At 42.1% G+C, this 20257-nt stretch overlaps 1 protein-coding gene across 1 annotated transcript in view; it reads right to left on the bottom strand.

Moving 5' to 3' along the window:
* MTA3 (metastasis associated 1 family member 3) overlaps positions 1-20257 on the bottom strand; it is a 183950-nt gene that overhangs the window by 46426 nt on the left and 117267 nt on the right. The window contains exons 10-11 of the mRNA XM_006133984.3: positions 14390-14464; positions 1434-1492 (exon numbers count right to left, since the gene is read on the bottom strand). Coding sequence (XP_006134046.2) covers positions 1434-1492; positions 14390-14464 — 134 coding nt within the window. The remainder of the gene's footprint in view (positions 1-1433; positions 1493-14389; positions 14465-20257) is intronic.

Raw genomic sequence — 20257 nt, forward strand, 5'->3', positions numbered from 1 at the left:
TGACTACTTCCCTTAGGGTCAATACTCACCCACAGTGCAAAAGGGCGCAAGGTCACACACCCAAAGCACAACACACACACTTCTCTTTATTGACCATACTAAACATGGTGCAAGGATGTTGAATGTAAAAAGCATTATGTAAGTGCTAATTATTATTTTTACTATTCACGTGCCACAACCACCAACATAGGTAACATAATTGTGCTAGGAAAACTGCTGGTAATTGCATACTCATATGATTATTCCCAGAATACTGCTCTGGTATTAGGATGTCACAAATTATCCATCACCCACAATTATTATCATCACTTCAAAAAAATTATTTTATTAGTGCTGGTTTGGGCTTTAAATAACTCTCACTGAGACATTTTCAGAAGGTTGGACTGATTAAAAGCTAAAATCTATTTCAGTCTATCCACTGCCTCGTGCTATTAAACCTGTTTGGGGAGAGAAGCTGCAGGAAAGACACCATATAAAACGAAACAGTACTGTATGTAGTTTACAGAGATCACATTTTTTCAGGTATTCTGTTCCCTGCACATGTGCGGAATTCATAAATAGGAAAGTCATGCATATATGGAAAGTACAACATAGTGGCACAAAGCTTGAAGGAGAATTTTGCCCCTAATCCTTGCTACTCCCATAGCCCTGAGGAAATAATTGAAGTTAAAAACTTGGATTCATTCCCATAAACCACATGTTCACAAAAATTTAATGCTAAAAATCTGTTTAAGTCCAAAAGCTGGATAACTAAAAACATTAGGATGACAAAACACTAAAATAAAAAGATTTTGTTAACAGGGTTTAGTTCACAGAGAAGGGATTTAGAGCTGTCCAAAGCCTTATCATTTAAGCCTTATCATAGCTTTCTTTTCTTATCTCCTAACTGGTTTAAGAATATATTTTATCAACAAGATAAAACTACAATTGTAAGGTAAAAGCATCCGGTCTAACAAACAATTACTGATACTTTGAAATGTTGAATTTATTCTCATATATAACACTCCAGAGAGATTCTAAAGAGATTACTTAAACTCTGATCTATAAATGGCAACAAGGGCACACTCTGTATATTACCAAGCAACACAACATTTTAACTAGTCCAGTTATATTTGGTTTTACATCTAGTTTTCTTACTGGAGGAAAATGGACAAGAACAAAGGGATGAATTAAATACAAAAAACCCCACAAAGAGAGCATAATCATCAGTCCATAATCAAAATCATATGTAAATATGCAACAGGAGGATCAAAACCGTAGTATCTATCAAGTTACTGTAATATATCCAGCACATCTTACATATATCCGGAGCATTATTGGATAGGATTCATTTACTTTCATTTTTACTGATCTTCTGAGAATGGCAAGTGCATTTTCATCTATCCATTATGTCCCAACAAAGTGTCTTAAAGTACAAACATTTGCATACTTACTAGGTTGGGATGTACACTTGTTTCAATTTACTTTCTGCTTCAGCTGCTTTCAGACGTTTCTAATACAAAAGACAAATACATTAAATGCTATTTTAATAAACTATTCAATTTTTTAGTTTACCAAATATTTAAAGATAATTTCTGCCTGGCTTTTGTGAAATCACAAAGAACTTGAAATTAATTGTATACCCTAATAACCCAAAACAAACATCACTGAAATTCTTTACTAGTTTTAAAGCATAAAAACTCATAAAAAATTCACGAATGCAAATATATCTATATCTATATAAAACACATCTAATTTTAAAATCCTGAAATGATGGTGGGGTTATAAAATAAGTTCCCGTTATAAAATAAGTCATTCTCGGTCACCTCAGTAGGAACATACAGGTAGGACTACACTACAGAGACTATATCACCATAGCTATGTTAGTATAACCCTAATCATCTGAAGAAGCGGGTTGCACCCATGAAAGCTAATGATACCATCTATAGGTTTTGTTAGTCTCTAAGGTGCGGCAAGACTGTTTGTTCTTTTTTTAAGTTTTTCCAGTTACAGACTAATTCGGCTACCCCTCTGAACCCATAGTATAGATGCAGTCAACATTGACAGAAGGGGCTTTTCTATTGGTTTTAGAAGACTACCTCCATGAGCAACAGTAGCTATGTCAATGCAAGCATTTTTCTGTTGATAAAGCCGTACCGACTCTGGGGATTTAGGTCAGTATAGATATGTTGGTCTGGAGTGTGTTTTTTTCATGCCCTCGTTAACATAATAAATCATCCTAACTTTCAAGTGCAATCAACCCTAAGAGAACTATAGAACAGTACAGGGAATGGAAAAGAAAGATGAGTGCACAATGAAAATATACCTCTACCGTACTTTTGACTGAGCATGTGTTTGTTTAATTAAGGCAGAGGCTGCAATTCTAAATAACTGTAGAATATCTTAGCCCAAGAACATACCAAAAACATGGCTATTTTGCGACTGATAAAATATTCGACTGAATGTATTTGGTTATGATTTTGTTTATTTTGCTACCAGCGTAACTCTCAAACTAAGAAATATGCTGTCTATCCAAACTAGCATTCATAGTTTATTTTGGATAGAAATATTTGGCTTATCTTCACAGACATATAAAAGTTCTTCATGGGGCATGTTGTAACATAAATAATCTCTGATGCTATGAGATTTATATTGTAAAAAAGCAGAAAATAAAATGATTTATTACAAAATCATGATACAAATTAGTACAACCAAGGCATGAAATCTTGGAAATTAACAAAAAATACTTCGTCGTTCCCCTCTGCTGAAAGAGCATGTTTTAGAAATCAGCAGTCAACTACTGGGTGAAATCCTGGGCTCAAAGCAATGAGAGTTTTTCCACTGCTATATTTTTGCTGTCTGATATTACCATAAAAAGGGAGGTTTAAGACTTTGGCTTTGTTCCTCATAATACATGCAAATAAAACATTGCACATGATTATTACGCATCATAATGCAACATCTGATATAAAATCATGAGAGTGATAAGTACTAAACACTTTCATGCCATAAGGTTCTCTAGTAGTTGATCATTCAAGATATAAATACAATATACATGCATACAACCATGCAAAACAAAACAAAAAACAAAAACCCCACACAGTCCATCAACCACAACAGTAGCCAACTAGTGTTTTTAGAGTCAATAAAGCTAACAAGGGAATCATCCAAAGCATTATGAAATGTTAAGATGAAAGAGTAGTTACGGCAGTACTCTCTAATCTACAGCTGATGTATCCATTGAGTCACACTAGGTCACTGAAAAGATTAAATGAAATCCTTTGTCTAGATATATTAAATGCCCAGGAGCTAACCCCACGGCGGCTCTGCCTTTTAAATGTATTAAGAGCTTCCAGCTCTTAATACAGTGAAACCTTTGTTATCTGGCACTCTGTTAACCAGCACTGCCCCCAGCCACAATACTGTCACATCTTCAGGTGCACAGGCCTGGCTTGGTTTACACCATGATTGGCTTAACAATTAGAGAGGCTATATAATAAAAAATTCAACTACCCCATATTAACTGAGTGCATGTCACTTCAAGTCAGGATGCAGAAATAAAGTTATTGACACCTTAAATCAGTGCTTCTTGGACCAGCTAGCCCTGGAACTCACAAGAGAAGAGGCAATCCTTGATTTAGTCCCAAGTGGAGCACAGGATATGATTCAAGAGGTTAATATAGCTTGACTTCTTGGCAATTGTGACCAATAATATAATTAAATTCAATATCTCTATGATGAGGAAAATACCACAGCAGCCCAACACCATAGCATTCAATGTCAGAAAGAGAGATTATGCAAAAATAAGGCACTTAGTTTCCATGCAGCTTGTAGGGGTTTTACTTTTGGCACTGTACATTTTAATTTCTGTTTAACTTTCTGAAGACACCATAATAGAGGATTAACTTAAATGCATACCCCAAATTAAAAAAACAGAGAACCAAAAAAGTACAAATGTGGCTAAACAAAAAACAAACAAACAAAAAAGCAGTGAGAGATAAAGGGGAAGTTCAATCCTAGAGAGGAAAATAAAAAGGAGCATAAACTCTGGCAAACAAAATGTATAAATGTAATAAGGAAGGGCACAAAGACTCAGAAGCAGCAAGCTGCTAGACAACCAGTGGGGCAACTAGATGATGATGATGCTAAAGGAGCACTCTAGGGCTATGTCTAGACTACGGGGTTTAAACTCTGCTGTGTCCAGGAAACATGTCTGCTCTTCTGCTTTTTTTTTTTTTTTTTTTTTTTTTTTTTTAAGAAGAGCAGATGTGCTCTTTCAGAAGCTGTCTTCCTCCTCCCACGAGGAAGAAGGGCTCTTCCAAAAGAGGTTTTTTTTCCAAATTTGGCCCAGTGTAGACGGGACAAATTTCGGAAAAGCCTCTTCCAAAAAAAATATTGGAAAAAGGTACGCAAATTGTGGAGTGCAATTTGCATTCCTTTTCCCATTAAAGCTCCATAGTGTAAACATAGCTAAGGACAATAAGGCCATTGTGGAGAAATTAAAGGTGCATCTAGACGTCATACTTCTCTCGGAATAAACTACACAATTTGCGCTATGCAAATTGAATAGCTTATTCTCAGTCTAAATCAAAAGAGATTATTTAGAAATTTACAGCACCAAATTTCAAAATAAGGCACTAGTCGGACAAATCCCTTAACCTTCGTGGAACAAGGGTTACAGGGATGCCGGAATAATACGCCCACTATTTTGGGAAACAGTAGGCACTTTTAAAGACACGATGTTGCTATTTCTGGATACTTCCAATATCCCGAAAGAGCAACACAATCTAGATGTTCCCTAAATGTACTTTTTGCATCTGTCTTCATGGCTGAGGATGGGAGGAAAATTCCAAAACCTACGCTATTCTTTTTAGGTGATGAATCTGAAGAACTGTCTCAGATTAAGGTGTCATAAGTGGAGGTAAACAAACTGATAAATGAGACATCAGGAATAGATGGTAGTCACCAAGAGTTCTGAAGTAACTGAAATATGAAATTGCAGCACTGCTAACAGTTTGAAACCTATCATTGAAATCAGCTTCTGTACCAGATGATGTGGGGACAGCTGATGTGACCAGTTTTTAAAAATGCCTCCAGAGGAGATCCCATCAATTACAGACCTATAAGCCTGGCTTCTATACTAAGCAAACTGGTAGAGAACACACAGATGAACATAATTTGTTGGTAGAAGAGTCAAAGATTTTTTTTTTTAAAAGGCAAACCATACCTCAACAATCTTCTCAAATTCTTTGAGGGTGTCAACAAACATGTGGACAAGGGGGATTTAGCGGATATACCGTAGTACAATTAGATTTTCAGAATGTCTTTGACAAGGACCCTCATCAAAAGCTCTTAAGAAAAATAAGCTGTCATGAGATAAGAAAGAAGAGTAAAAGTTTTCAGAATGGAAATCGGTATATAGTGGTGTCTCCAGGGGTCTGTACAGGCAGTCCCCGGGTTACGTACAAGATAGGGACTATAGGTTTGTTCTTAAGTTGAATTTGTATGTAAGTCGGAACTGGCTCCAGATTCAGCCGCTGCTGCTGAAACTGACCAGGGGCTGACTACAGGAAGCTGGAGGCAGAATTGCTTTGCCCCCAGCTTCCTGGAATCAGCCACTGATCAGTTTCAACAGCGGCTGAATCTCGAGCCTGGGACAGAACAGCTGGGCTGCCAGGTAGGTCCCTGCAGGACCAACCCGGCAGCACCCCAGCTGCTCTACCCCAGGGTCCACAACAAAAGCCTGGTCTGCTGGGGGGGGAGGGGCGCACTAGCTGCGCCCCTCCCCCCCAGCAGACTAGGGACAAGGGGAGCAAAGCCGCAGTGGCGGCAGCGGCAGGGTGCCGCGCCTCTGAGGCTTTGCCAGAGCAAAGCCTCAGAGGCGCGGGACCCCTCCGCCTCCCCGGCTTTGTTCCAGGTGTCCCTGGTCTGCAGGAGACGGTCCCCAGCAGACCAGAGGCACCGGGAGCAAAGCGGCAGCGGTGGCGGGGTGCCGCGTTTGCTCTGGCAAAGCCTCAGAGGTGCGGGACCCCGCCGCCGCTGTGGCTTTGCTCCCGGCGTCCCTGGTCTGCTGGAGACGGTCCCCAGCAGACCAGGGACACCCGGAGCAAAGCCGGGGAGGCGGAGGGGTCCCGCGCCTCTGAGGCTTTGCTCTGGCAAAGCCGGGGAGGCGGAGGGGTCCCGCGCCTCTGAGGCTTTGCTCCCGGCGTCCCTGGTCTGCTGGAGACGGTCCCCAGCGAGCTCCGGGGCGAGAAAGCCCCGTTCGTAAGTGCGGATCCGACATATGTCGGATCCGCGTAAGTCAGGGACTGCCTGTATTGAGACCAATCCTCAACATTTTCATAAATGGAAAAGGGGTAAAAAAGATGGTAGCAAAATTTGCAGATGATACAAAACTACTCAAGATAGTTAAGACCAAAGCAGAGTGCAAAGAGCTACAAAAGGATCTCACAAAACTGGGCGAGTGGATAACAAAAAATGACAGATGAAATTCAATGCTGAGAAATGCAAAGTAATGCAGATTGGAGAACACAATCCCAAACAGACATATAAAATGATGAGGTCTAAATCATGTTATCACTCAAATAATGATATCTTGGAGTCAATCTGGATCATTCTTTGAAAACATTCACTCAATGTGCATGAGTAAAAAAAAAGCAAACAGAATATTGGCAATCATTAAGAAAGGAACAGATAATAAAATGGAAAATGGGGGCTCTATGTGCTGCCTACCTCCATCCTACCCTGAGCACCGGCTGCACAGCTCCTATTGGCTGGGGAATGCAGTCAATGGGGGTTGCAAGAGTGGTGCCTGCAGGAGGAAGCATTGTGCAAAGCCGCCTGGCTACACTTCCACGTAGAAGCAGCAGAGACAGGTCATTGCTTATGGGGAGCTGTCCAAAGTGAGTGCCATCCGGATCCAGCACCCTGAAACCACTCCCATGTCCCGATCCCATGCCTCGAGCCTTCTCCCGCCAAAGGAACTGACTTCTCCTCTTGGCAGATGGGAGAGATGGGGGCTCAATCTGTCCCTTCTCCAGGCCCCACCCCAATTGCATATCTTCTCCCAAATCCTATTCTGCCTCCCATCCCTCCCTCCTGGAGCTTGAATGCCATGAATCAGTTGTTTGTGTTGCTCCAGAAGTGCTAGGATGGAATTGGCAAGCATGCAGGCACACAAGAAGCATGGTGTTAGGGGGGCAGATGGGATCTTTGAACACTGAACTGTGCCCCAACACTGGGTGGGCCAGTATCAAATAGTATTACAGCAGGTGACAGCCTTAAAATGTTACCCTGAGTCCTTTAGATCAAAACACTGTTTTCTCACCTCTGCCCTTACAAACTGAACAGAAATCTTGCATCCCCTAACCCAGCACCACAGGTGGTTCCCTGGGTCACTTGCTTGTTAATCCAACCTTACTGGCTGGCATCAAATGCACCCCCCTGCTCACTTCTGCATCAATTCTGCAGTGTCCTCGGGGCATGGGAAACAAACTAGGAGGAGGACCAGAACTGCCTCAAGCCTTTATCTTTATAGGCTTCAAGCGGATCTCATTTGCAAACAGTGACTTGCTCTTGCAAGGTGGGAGGGACATCCCCTCCTCCAGAAAGCACTCCTAGCTCTCAAGGACTCTGGAAGGGCACTAAGACATCCAACACAGTGCCCAAGAAGATTACCTCAGTAAGCCCAAAGCACAGGAGTAGCAGGAACTGGACCATATCTGCCTGAAAGATGTATTGTGCTGAGAGAAAGTATAAGCTCTGTTGCTCCACCATGAAGCTCTGTAGGTCTGAAGGACAGAAAAGATGCTATTGCCTGCCCATGTCATGGCCAAGGAAGAACACCATGAAGCTGGCCTGGAAGTGGGTACTCCCAGTGACACATACACTGCTGTGTTCTTCTACAGATCTTTACTTTGGCTCTGATGCCCTCGTTAGACTGGCCAATGTCCACCTAGATACGTTTGCGGGAAAGGAGGCTCCTCTTTTGGAATCACTTCTCAGCAGAGAGATTTCAAGAGGCAGGCTGGAAACAAATGCCCTGGCACAGATGGCGTCAGCTTATTCTACAGATGCTGCAGTACTTGGTATGATTCTGCTTCAATTACTGAGGTATTGCACTTCTGTAAGGAGCCCACTAGGTACTGTGGCAAATATGGAACTTGCAGGAAAAGTGTGGGCTGCAGAGAAGAGGAGGCTTGTCAAGAGCAAGGTGCAAAAGCTAGATCTGATACACCTGTGCCAAAGCTGAAGAGCAGCAGGTGAGGAGCCTTTGGCAAAAATGGGTCCTTATCCAACAATACTTATAGTCTAACTTTCCAGCTGAGTGACAGTAAGGTAATGTGCTGTGATAAAATGGGGACCCGTGATATGCGAGCCATGGAAAGGGCCTCCAGCAGCAATAATCTACAGATAAATGAGTGGCCTTGAGAGGTAATTGGGAACTCTTTCAATAAACAGAGTGTCTGTATTATCACTGCAAACTGCTGTTCAGAGGGAGCCTATAAACAGGGCTAATGTATTCCATAGTTTTGCAGCATTCGTCCCTTGCTGCAGAATTATGCCCCCCAAATCATGGCTTTCATTAAATAAATGCTCATTTCTTATGGTGCCTGAAATAATCTGGATAGCATAAGCACAGTGTAACTGTCTGGGTTGGCACAGCCTGGAAATACAGCTCTGAAAGTGTGAGCTGCCCCATTCATCTTAGTCAGGGCCATCTGGATTCCACAGCTGTGGTATTTGGCATTTTTGTAAGACACCAAAGAATCCAGCACATTTGCCGTTTTCCTGCAATCAAACATATAACATTTTGTTTGATATCCCCCTGTCCTACCGGGACCGTCTGTCAGCTGCCTTTTGCTTTCCAGTTTTCCCTACAAAAGCAAGTTAATTGAGTTGCAAAGTCTGTTCTCTGCACTGTTCATGGAGACAGGCAGCAGGAGTTTGGTGAAGCATGGCTGAGGTCCACCTTGCAACCAGAAAGCAGTGGGGACCAAAACACTGGGCAGATAGGAGAACAGTGCCAAGGCTGAGGCTCAAAAAGCCATGGGACATAAGCTTCTGATGCCTGCTACAAGTTTCCCCCATCTCCATGACATGTGAGGGTAAGAAAGATTAGAGCTAGACACATTTGTGGTTCCTGATGCCTGTGGCATGCACCCAAGCTGACTGGAGAACACCGAAATAATAATAATTAATAACAAATCCTTGGAAATAAAAAATAATCACAAATTCTACATTAACATGCATTTTCAACTATGAGTTTTAGCTTTGTGTTCGTGTTGGGGGAATGAAAAGGAAGCATATTTCAGTGTGAGAGAATTAGCAGAAAGGAGAGAGACAACTTTCGCCAGAACTCATATCTGGCTTAGACATCCAGCTTAGTAGACTATTACAATTTAGTTCAGAAAATCACCACCTAAAAGTAAGATTATTGTATTAGTGCCATCTCCTTGCATAAATAGATCCGCATGGCATTATGCATTGAGAACCTAAGGCATACCGTATTTTCCGGCGTATAGGGCGACTGGGTGTATAAGACGACCCCCTATCTTTTTAATTAAAAGATAGGGTTTCATCTTATACCCCAGCGCCCCTCCGCCTCCTTTGCTCCCGGTGTCCGTGGTCTGCTGGAGATGGTCCCCAGCAGACCAGAGGCACCGGGAGCAAAGCCGCCAGGAGCGCCAGGAGCGCCAGGGCTCCCCCCCCCCCCCCCGCCGGAGCCCCTCCGCGGCTTTGAAAGCCTCGGGGGAAGCCGGCGGGGGGGCATCCCAGGCGCGCATGGGCTGCCCCCCCGCCGGAGCCCCTCCGCGGCTTTCAAAGCCGCGGAGGGGCTCCGGCGGGCGGGCAGCCCATGCGCGCCTGGGATGCCCCGCCGCCGGCTTCCCCCGAGGCTTTCAAAGCCGCGGAGGGGCTCCGGCGGGCGGGCAGCCCATGCGCGCCTGGGATGCCCCGCCGCCGGCTTCCCCCGAGGCTTTCAAAGCCGCGGAGGGGCTCCGGCGGGGGGGCAGCCCATGCGCGCCTGGGATGCCCCCCCGCCGGCTTCCCCCGAGGCTTTCAAAGCCGCGGAGGGGCTCCGGCGGGCGGGCAGCCCATGCGCGCCTGGGATGCCCCGCCGCCGGCTTCCCCCGAGGCTTTCAAAGCCGCGGAGGGGCTCCGGCGGGGGGGCAGCCCATGCGCGCCTGGGATGCCCCCCCGCCGGCTTCCCCCGAGGCTTTCAAAGCCGCGGAGGGGCTCCGGCGGGCGGGCAGCCCATGCGCACCTGGGATGCCCCGCCGCCGGCTTCCCCCGAGGCTTTCAAAGCCGCGGAGGGGCTCCGGCCGCGGGGCATCCGGCGTACAAGACGACCCCCGATTTTTGGGGGATGTTTTTTAACTTCAGAGGTCGTCTTGTACGCCGGAATATACGGTAATCAGGGTCAGATGTCACAGTGGAAACCCTATGATGCTATGGTAAAATAAAATTAGATTTTAAAATTCTCTGAGCAGAAGGAAGTCCTGGACAACAGGCTAAGATAGGTCTAATTTTTCATCTCTATTGGGAAACTCTCGCTTTTCAAGCAATATACTAACTGCAGAATACTGGAAGAACACATTGTTCTTTGATAAAAGTAATAGATACCAATTTTATACACAATTTCTTTCCAAAAACTGTTCTGAGGCTTAAGACCACATCATAGCTAAGATGATCTAGAGTGACACAATCAAGACTCTATAACTATCTCTCATCTATATTTTATATAGCCACACTGCTCTCTCCTTCCACCCCTCCACTTCCCCACAGCCCTAAGAGCCACCCAGAGTACATGGCGCACACCGTGTTGCTCCAGAGGCAATTTAAAGAGCCAGGGTGGGGGCTGACACCCATCCTGTGGCTATGGTGGCCGGGAGCCCGCAGGACCTTTTGATTTGCCAGGCCTGGGGGCAATTGCCCCCTTTACGCCCCTGAGTAGGCCTGAGTAATGCAGTCTCCTTCAAAGAGGATATTAATGTGAACTAGGAAAGTTTTAGTTCACATATATACCATTCACCCAGAGGAGTTACAATGCTACACTTCAGTGCACTCTGCTACTCACATTAGGGATGTTAAGAGACGAATATTTAATTAATCGAGTAGTCGATAAAAATTCTATCCACTACTTCATCCACTACCAGGCAGCCTGGTTCACACTGGGTGTGTGACCAAATCCCACTGTGGCTCTGCAATTTAAAAGGCAGCAGGAACTGGGCGGCCTGCCCCCTGGCTCCTACTGCATTTTAAATTGAGAGCCGCAGCTGAGTTTGGTCCCACACCCGGAGTGAGCTGGGACTGAGTTGAGGTGCCTGCCTGCCTGGTTCCTACTACATTTTAAATGCAAAGCCGAGCGGGTTGCTGTGAAGCATCCCCTGTCCGCGGGGGAATCACACCTCCCTTGCAGTTGGACCACCCTGCTGATAGAGACAGCAGTGGGGAAGGAACGGATAGGCAGCACCACAGAAATGGCGGGGGGAGGGGAAAGGAAACGGCATTTAAACTGGCTCCCCCCAGCACCAGCTCCGACTTTCCCTCTGATGAGCCTAGACCAGTCAACAAGTCAACTACTCCCTTACATCCCTAACTCGCACTCCAATAATCTGAACTGTGGGACAGCAGAGACATGCATTCATTCATGCAGCACCTTTTCTGCTTAAGGTTAGTCATTATACCTCCTTACATGTGAACTAAAATTTTAAGAGGAAAACACAAATGGGAAAATAAGAGACTGAATCTTCAGTGAGTGAGTCACCTGGGCTCATTTAGTTCCAAAATGCTCGTCTATCAGCATTCATGAAAAATGCCAGACTGACAGCAACGATAATTGAAGTTCTAGATTTATCTACTTAACAGAGTCAGTACAGGCAGCAAAGTTTGCCAAACCTATTTTCCTTCTTCTTGACTTGACAGGACCAAGTTTTGGAGGTGAGGTGGCGGATGAGTCTCCGTACACATAAAATCATTGCTTATAGCTGCCAAGCTAGATTATCAATTATAGCAGAACCTCAGATTTACAGATGCCAGAGTTATGAACTGATCAGTCAACCACACATCTCATTTCTCACTTGGAACCAGAACTGTGAAATCAGGCAGCAGCAGGCAAAACAAACAAACAAACAAAAATACAAATAAACAACAACAACCACCAAAAACACAAATACAGACAATCCAGTACCGTGTTAATCATAAACAAACAAAAAAAATCAAGGGAAAGCAGCGTTTTTTTTCTTTTGCACTGTAAAGATTCAAAGCTTCATTAAGTTAATATTCAGTGGTAAACTTTTGAAAGAACAACCACAATATTTTGTTCAGAATTAACAAACATTTCAGAGTTATGAACATCCTAAATTCCTACGGTGTTGGTAACTCTGAGGTTCTACTGCAGTGGTAGCCAATTCACACACAAAATGGCCATTCTTTTATAAAGGAATTTTACTACCGAATTACAAAGAGAGACTGCTGAACTAGAATTCATTTACAAATCTGACAGTCAACCCGGGCTCGAATAAAGATTTTTACTGGTTAATACACTACAAAGCCAATTTCCCTGGTCTTTGACCTTTGCATTTTCACATCAAAAGCTATAACTGGGACATATCCAGCCCCCTTAATTAACATAGGTCCTACGTATGACAGGTAACTGTTTTTGCTGATATATATTTATTTTGGTTTATGTTATTTCCAATTCAACTCATCTGATGAAGTGAGTTTTACCCACGAGAGCTCATAATTCTCTATATTTTTGTTAGTCTCTAAGCTGCCAAAGACTACTTGTTTTTTGAGGTGAATAAACAGTCATTGAATAGCAAAGTTTTCAAATTAGAACCAACCATCTACAGCTGAAAGGATCCATATATCTCAACCTTTAATGATGGATGTCTGGGGATGACTTTTAGTTTTAGGTATATTTATAGCCTCAACTTCCCAACTAGAAAAACCTTTCCAAGATAAAAACTTGTGGTGCAAAGAAGCAGATGAAAAGATGATGAATTTCAAAAAATCTAAACATACATGCTGTAGTAGCACCTCAAATGATGACACACCTCCCTCCTCTCACTTACATGCATTGCCAACTGGAAGATGCATCCATACCATCAAGAAAATAGAACTTAGATTGGAGAAATGATCTCTCTAGTTCACTGCAATGGGATCTGGAAGTGCTGCACAGACCTATCTAATAACCAACAGTTTTATTTTCAGCATTCTATATGCAGCATCATTACTGATTTTAAAGGATTTAGTTACAGATTTAAATAACTGAACTGTAAAATCACAAATTAAAAGATGGTATTTTAAAATATTTTGGAGCAGTTGAATCAAAGAATACAGTATGTAAATACACAATGAGGCAAATCTAGAGTAACCATTACCCGCAACATCCAAACACAGAAAAACAAGGCAGGATACAAAAGCATTAATATATTTCCGCTACACAGGCAGCAAAAGAATTCAGGTGGGAGATCATTACATCCATTTTATGCCATAACGTACTTCATGGAGTGTGAAGGACTGTGGAGTTTCCAGAGGCTAGCACATCTGGTAAACAGCAGAGAATTATTGGGCCAAAACCAAAGAACCAAATAGAGCCACACTCCACTCCCTCTAACCCCACGCTCTGGAACAGAAGCCACAGCTCAGAAAACTAAAAATGCTGAGAATTCCATCCTTCAGACATGAAACCTGTCTAAGGAAAACAAAGCTCTTTAATGCAAGCTCTGACTCTTGTTCAGAATTTGGTCTCGTGTATATCTTTTGCTCTTATTCCTGTGCTGTAAAGCCAAACCATAATGAAAAACATGGCTTCTGTTGTGATACTAATACTTTCTTTCTCATCCACCTATAAAAATAAAAACTAACAAACAGCATTTATAACAACTACTATGGAAGATCAAATAATTGTGCTTTATGAGACTAGCCATATGAACCAAAGCAGAGCACTGTGGATAACCTTGTCCCTCCTCTGCAGTGTTGCTTTATGTGACCTCACTTTGTAAAATGGCTCATTCAGCAATTTAAAATGTAAAGGATAATTCATATAATCAAAAATTCAATAATTTTAAAATTTTCTCTTTTTTCAAAATGTACAATAACTGTCCTTTGGAGGAAAAAGCACTTCATATTAATGTGCAACTATTTAACCCTGTTAAAGCATCTTTTAGATTGAAACCTAAATCTGGGGAAATGAAACTGCATCAAAAGCAATGCAAAGCAAATTAAATATTTTAAAACTCCAAATCTCAAAAATAGTTTTAGAACAGATCTTTTTTAAAAAAATAAAGGAATACATAAGTTCCTAGAAAATACTATTTGTAGATAATTTTTGTAGAAGTTCAATGTTTTAAGACTATTCTAAAATATTCCAGGTCCGTTCATACTGAAATAGATATAAAATTACCTGTTGTACATATCTGTCAGTAGTTTTCCACATGTAATAATATTCAACGATGCTAGTCAGTGACTTCCAAGGCAGCTGAAAAATATTTGGTCTGAATTAAATAAAATCAAAGTGTTTCAGAAAGTTTACATATCCACATTTTATTTTTTTTTAATGGAGCAAAATTTTTTTTATGTTAGAAAAATTAAGAATTAATCCAAATAAAACAAAGTAAAACATATATGGGGACGGATCTTTTAAAGCTACATTCCTAAATCACTGTTCTATATGGTCAATGCAGAATCCAGTGCACAATTGGCAATACATTTCTCTTACTTTTTTATTCCCCCTCCCCTTTTTTAAATGACAGGGGGGAGAATAAAATCACAATGAGAACAAGTCACGTTCACAGGACTCTCATGGGAATGCCACATGCAAAAATATACCCACCAGAATATTAGCTCAATATCAAGATCACAGGGGTTGGCTGTCCCACCATTGCTAGTAATGCCAGTGCTAACGTTAAGGATGTTCTGTCATGCCACTACCTTCTCCAGTTTCTGCCTTAGGGCCTCACCAAATTCACAACTGTGAAAAATATGTCAGCTGTGAAATCTGGTCTCCACTGTGAAATCTCCTCTGTACTTTTACCCTACACCAGTATTTCTTAAAATGGGCTGCAGGCCTGCCTCGGGAAAGCCACTAGCAGGCTTGTGCCACTTTGTATACCTGTAGGACCCACTGCCATGAAGCCTCGCAGCTCCCACTGGCTCCAATTCACCGTTTCCAGCTGAGGGGAGCCGCGGGTCCACACCTACTTGAGATATTACTGACAGGATTTACGCACATCAGCTGATATAGCCATAGGTCGTGCGTTTTCAGAGGCATCCTACCATAGTAGCCCCAAAGAGAGAGGGAAGATGCATTTAAGCCAGTAAATGCTGATCAGTTCTACCTTCCTAGTACTTTAGCCTAGCCTACCTTAGCTTCTCCATTGTTATTTCACTGTTAGGTCACTGCTAGTTGGATCGATTTTTTGATACTGGTGGCATCTACATCAACAAAAAGTAAATTTTTCTAACTCAGGGGTGGGGAACCTTTTTTGGGTCGGGGCTGCTGACCCACAGAAAAATCAATCAGGGGGCGCACACAAGTGAGAAGCCAAAAAAATAACTGAACACTCACTGATGTGACCCCCAACTAAGAAGGAGCAAGACATTCCCCACATACCACAGCCTATGGGGGCCCAAGCTAGTAGATTTTGTGTGCTCCAGCCCCACAGGGGGATGAGAGAGGGAGGAAGGGGCGGAGCGCCACTGCGGGCTCCCCAATGCTGGGGGTAGGGGGGAACGACCTGAGTCTTGGGAGCTGGATCCAGGCAAGCCATGGGCTGCATCTGACCCCAGGCCTTAGGTTCCCCCATCCGTGCAATCTTACTAATACCTTACCAGAATGTTGCAATACAAGTAGGAACAGCCATTCAGAGCTTCCTAGTGGGTGACTGGGCTAACAGGATAACATAGGAAGGCAAACCTTATCTACAGCTCTTGTTCTTAACTGAAGAAGCCTGCCTGCCTGGCATGCAAGGTGTGAAAACCCTATATTCCAACTGGCTCCCCAAGTGACAGGTTCTTGCGCAAGAGGCCAGTGTAGACAGGTAACATCAATTTCTTGCGCAAGAAAGCCCGATGGCTAAAATGGCCATTGGAGCTTTCTTGCGCAAGAGAGCGTCTACACTGGCACGGATGCTTTTGTGCAAAGGCACATGCAAGTATAGACGCTCTCTTGTGCAAATACTCTTAACGGAAAAACTCTTCCATTAAAAGCATTTGCACAAAATCATGCCAGTATAGACGTAGCCATGGATTTTAAGCCACAATTCATCAGATAAGTATTGCTTTATTTAACTTTAAGGAGTGTCTTGCAACAAATTATTTTAAAAGACTATCTCTACATTTCTAACTCTGAGTTTTGATTTTTTTTTTAAATAAAAGATCTCCCTCCCTTTTTAAAGATTATACTGTTAAAAAAACCAAGCAACTCTGACTGCATAAAACTATTTCAGAGAGTGACTGGCAGGGGTTGGCAAAATGCAGCTATGAGAAAAACCTTAGCCAGAGTCCATCAATTTTGAAATCAGGGACCGATGTTCATGAACACATCAAGCGTGAGACAGAGTAAGTTCCAGGTTTGATGGAAATATTTAGCACTTTTAAAATGTACTATTGTAAATATTTTTGTCTATGATTTTCATTGCTTACTTCTAGCTCACCTGTGGTTAATAGTTATTTAAGGAATAACTTAAATCAAGGAATAACTTGATTTACACCACAAAAGCCATCTAGAAAATAAATACAATTTATGCCATTTTTATATATTTTTCTTATTTTTAACTTCTGAAGATAGTTCAGGAATAACTTTGGAAAAACAAATGCAACAATTCCCATATCTTCAGATAAATGCAGTAGAACCCACTGAGTGTCAGAACTCTTTAAATGAGTAGAAGTCTGGAAATACTAGGTGTTATACATAATTCTCACTATAAATCTAGATGACTAGTGCTACAGGAATAAATATGTGAAAGATGTGCTCTCCTAAGGACACTAACCGTGACATGCAGATTGTCTAAACATAAAGAATATGACTGAAGGTAGGAGGCAATCCCACACTGACTTCAGAGAACATAACTGATCTTCATTCCTGTCAGTTTTTACTCTCTGACTCAAGGTCAATATGCCTTCCACTGAGTCCAACAATGATATGCATTCTCTCTATACCCTCATTTCAACAAGAACAATGTCTCTTTTGCCTTTTTTAATTCTTTGTCATAAGATTTTTAAATGGTTTTCAGTAGGTTCTTTTAGATTTCCACAATTTTGTGCATAATGGATCAGAAGTGATTTCTGCAAATGTTCTAATGCATTAATAGAAGTGATCGATTTTATGCATATAAACAGAATTTAACTAAGTTAGCACATATAATTAGACTTGGAAGCATTAGATTTTAATGGTAAAAGCTGATTTTACTGTACACAGAAACTGATTAAAAATTATTTTTATCAATGATAGTCAAAATAGAGATAAAGTATAAAAAATGCTTTTTCAGAACTTTTTAGAGTTTGAATTAAAGTATTTACTTTCTATATTTTGACACCTGATGTTTACATTTTTGGAATCTCAATATCTACTGCTATGGAATAATTACTATCTGAGTCTTCCCATAATCTCCCGCAACTGTAAAAATCTACAGTAAAAAGATGCTTACAATTAAACAGTGATATACAGAATGTCAAAATTATAAAAATTAAAAATCAAATTCTCCCAAGTCTAATAAAGTACATAGAGAATAAAATAATCATGTAGGAAATCCCAACAGTAAAGCTAACATTTATTTGGCCACAGTTTACTTTAAGGTTCTGTTTATAAAGGATTAATAAACCTTAATAGATGTTTTAGACATGAGTAATAGTGTTACAAAGAGCTGTTAAGCAAATCAGCAGGTACAACCTAATGAGGTGAACACTATAACAACTGAGGAACTATGCATTAACACATCAAGGAGCTTATAGAGGAGGTATCTGAGCCTTTAGCTATCATCTTTGGAAAATCATAGAAGACAGGAGAGAGTCCAGAAGACTGGAAAAAGGCAAATATAGTGCCCATCTATAAAAAGGGAAATAAGAACAACCCAGGAAACTACAGACCAGTCAGTTTAACTTCTGTGCCAGGAAAGATAATGGAGTAAGTAATTAAGGAAATCATCTGCAAACACTTGGAAGATAAGAAGATGATAGGGAACAGCCAGCATGGATTTGTAAAGAACAAATCACGTCAAACCAATTTGATAGCTTTCTTTGATAGGATAACGAGTCTTGTAGATAAGGGAGAAGTGGTGGATGTCATATACCAAGACTTTAGTAAGGCATTTGATACAGTCTCACATGATATTCTTATCAATAAACTAGGCAAATACAAAACTTAGATGGGGCTACTATAAGGTGGGTGAATAACTGGCTGGCTAACCATTCTCAGAGAAATACCAGAGGGTAGCCATGTTAGTCTGAATCTGAAAGAACAATGAGAAGTCCTGTGCACTTTATAGACTAACAGATTTATTGGAGCATAAGCTTTCGTGGGCAAAGACCCACTTTGTCAGATGCATGTAGTGGAAATTCCAGAGGCAGGTATAAATATACAGGCATAAGAAAAGAGTTCCAATCAAGAGTAAGGCTAGAGAGAACGATGTCAATTCAGTCAGGGAGGATGAGGCCCACTTCTAGCAGCTGATGTGGAGGTGTGAACACCAAAAGAGGAGAAACTGCTTTTGTAGTTGGCTAGCCATTCACAGTCTTTGTTTAATCCTAAACTGATAATATCAAATTTGCAGATGAATTGTAGCTCTGCAGTTTCTCTTTGAAGTCTGTTTTTGAAGTTCTTTTGTTGCAGGATGGCTATTTTTAAATCTGCTACTGTGTGTCCAGGGAGATTGAACTGTTCTCCTACAGGTTTTTGTATATTGCCATTCCTGATATCTGATTTTTGTCCATTTATTCTTTTACATAGAGACTGTCCAGTTTGGCTGATGTTTATGGCAGAGGGGCATTGCTGACACATGACTGCATATATTACATTGGTAAATGTGCAGGTGAATGAGCCTGTAATGGTGTGGCTGATGTGGTTAGGTCCTGTGATGGTGTTGTTGGTGTAGCTATGTGGGCAGAGTTGGCACCAAGGTTTATTGCAGGGATTGGTTCCAGAGTGGAGTTACTATGGTGTGGTGTATAGTTGCTGGTGAGAATTTGCTTCAGGTTGGCGGGTTGTCTGTGGGCAAGGACTGGCCTACCTCCCAAGGTCTGTGAGAATGGAGGATCATTGTCCAGGATGGGATGTAGATGACTGATGATGCATTGGAGAGGTTTAGTTGGGGACTGTAGGTGATGGCCAGTGGTGTTCTGTTATTTTCTTTGTTGGGCCTGTCCTGTAGCAGGAGGCTTCTGGGTTTACGTCTGGCTCTGTTGATCTGTTTCCTCACTTCCTTAGGTGGGTATTGTAGTTTCAAGAATGCTTGGTGTAGATCTTATAGTTGTTTCTCTCTGTCTGAAAGATATAACAAATGCGGTTATACCTTAGTGCTTGGCTGTAAATGATGAATCATGTGGTGTGTCCAGGATGGAAGCTGGAGGCATGTAGGTAGGCATGGTGATCCATAGGTTTTCAGTATAGAGTGGTGTTTAGGTGACCATCACTTACTTACACTGTAGTATCCAGGAAGTGGATCTCTTGTGGATCTAGACTAGTCCAGGCTGAGGTTGATGGTGGGGTGGAAATTGTTGAAATCAAAGTGAAATTCTTCCAGAGCCTCCTTCCTGTGGATCCAGATGATGAAGATGTCATCAATGTAGTGTAAGTAGAGGAGGGGTGCTAGTGGACAAGAGCAGAGGAAGCGCTGTTCCAGGTCGGCCATAAAAATGTTGGCATATTGTGGGGCCATGCGGGTGCCCATAGCAGTGCCACTAGTTTGGAGGTATAAATTGTCCCCAAATCTGAAATAGTTGAGTGTGAGGATCAAGTCCCAGAGCTCGGCCACCAGTTGTGCCGTGGCATTGTCAGAGATACTGTTCCTGACAGCCTGTATTCCATCTACATGTGTATTCCATCTACGTTCTCAGAGAGTAGTTACTAAAGGTTCACAATCCTGCTGGAAAGGTATAACAAGTGGGGTTCCACAGGGGTCTGTTTTGGGACTGGTTCTGTTCAATATCTTCATCAACAATTTAAAAATCGGCATAGAGATTATGCTTATTAAGTTCGCAGATGATACCGAGCTGAGAGGGGTTGCAACGGCTTTGGAGGACAGAGTCATCATTCAAAATGATCTGGACAAATTGG

The sequence above is a fragment of the Pelodiscus sinensis genome, chromosome 3 (genome assembly GCF_052426305.1).
Source record: "Pelodiscus sinensis isolate ZL-2025 chromosome 3, ASM5242630v1, whole genome shotgun sequence".
NCBI lineage: Eukaryota > Metazoa > Chordata > Testudines > Trionychidae > Pelodiscus > Pelodiscus sinensis.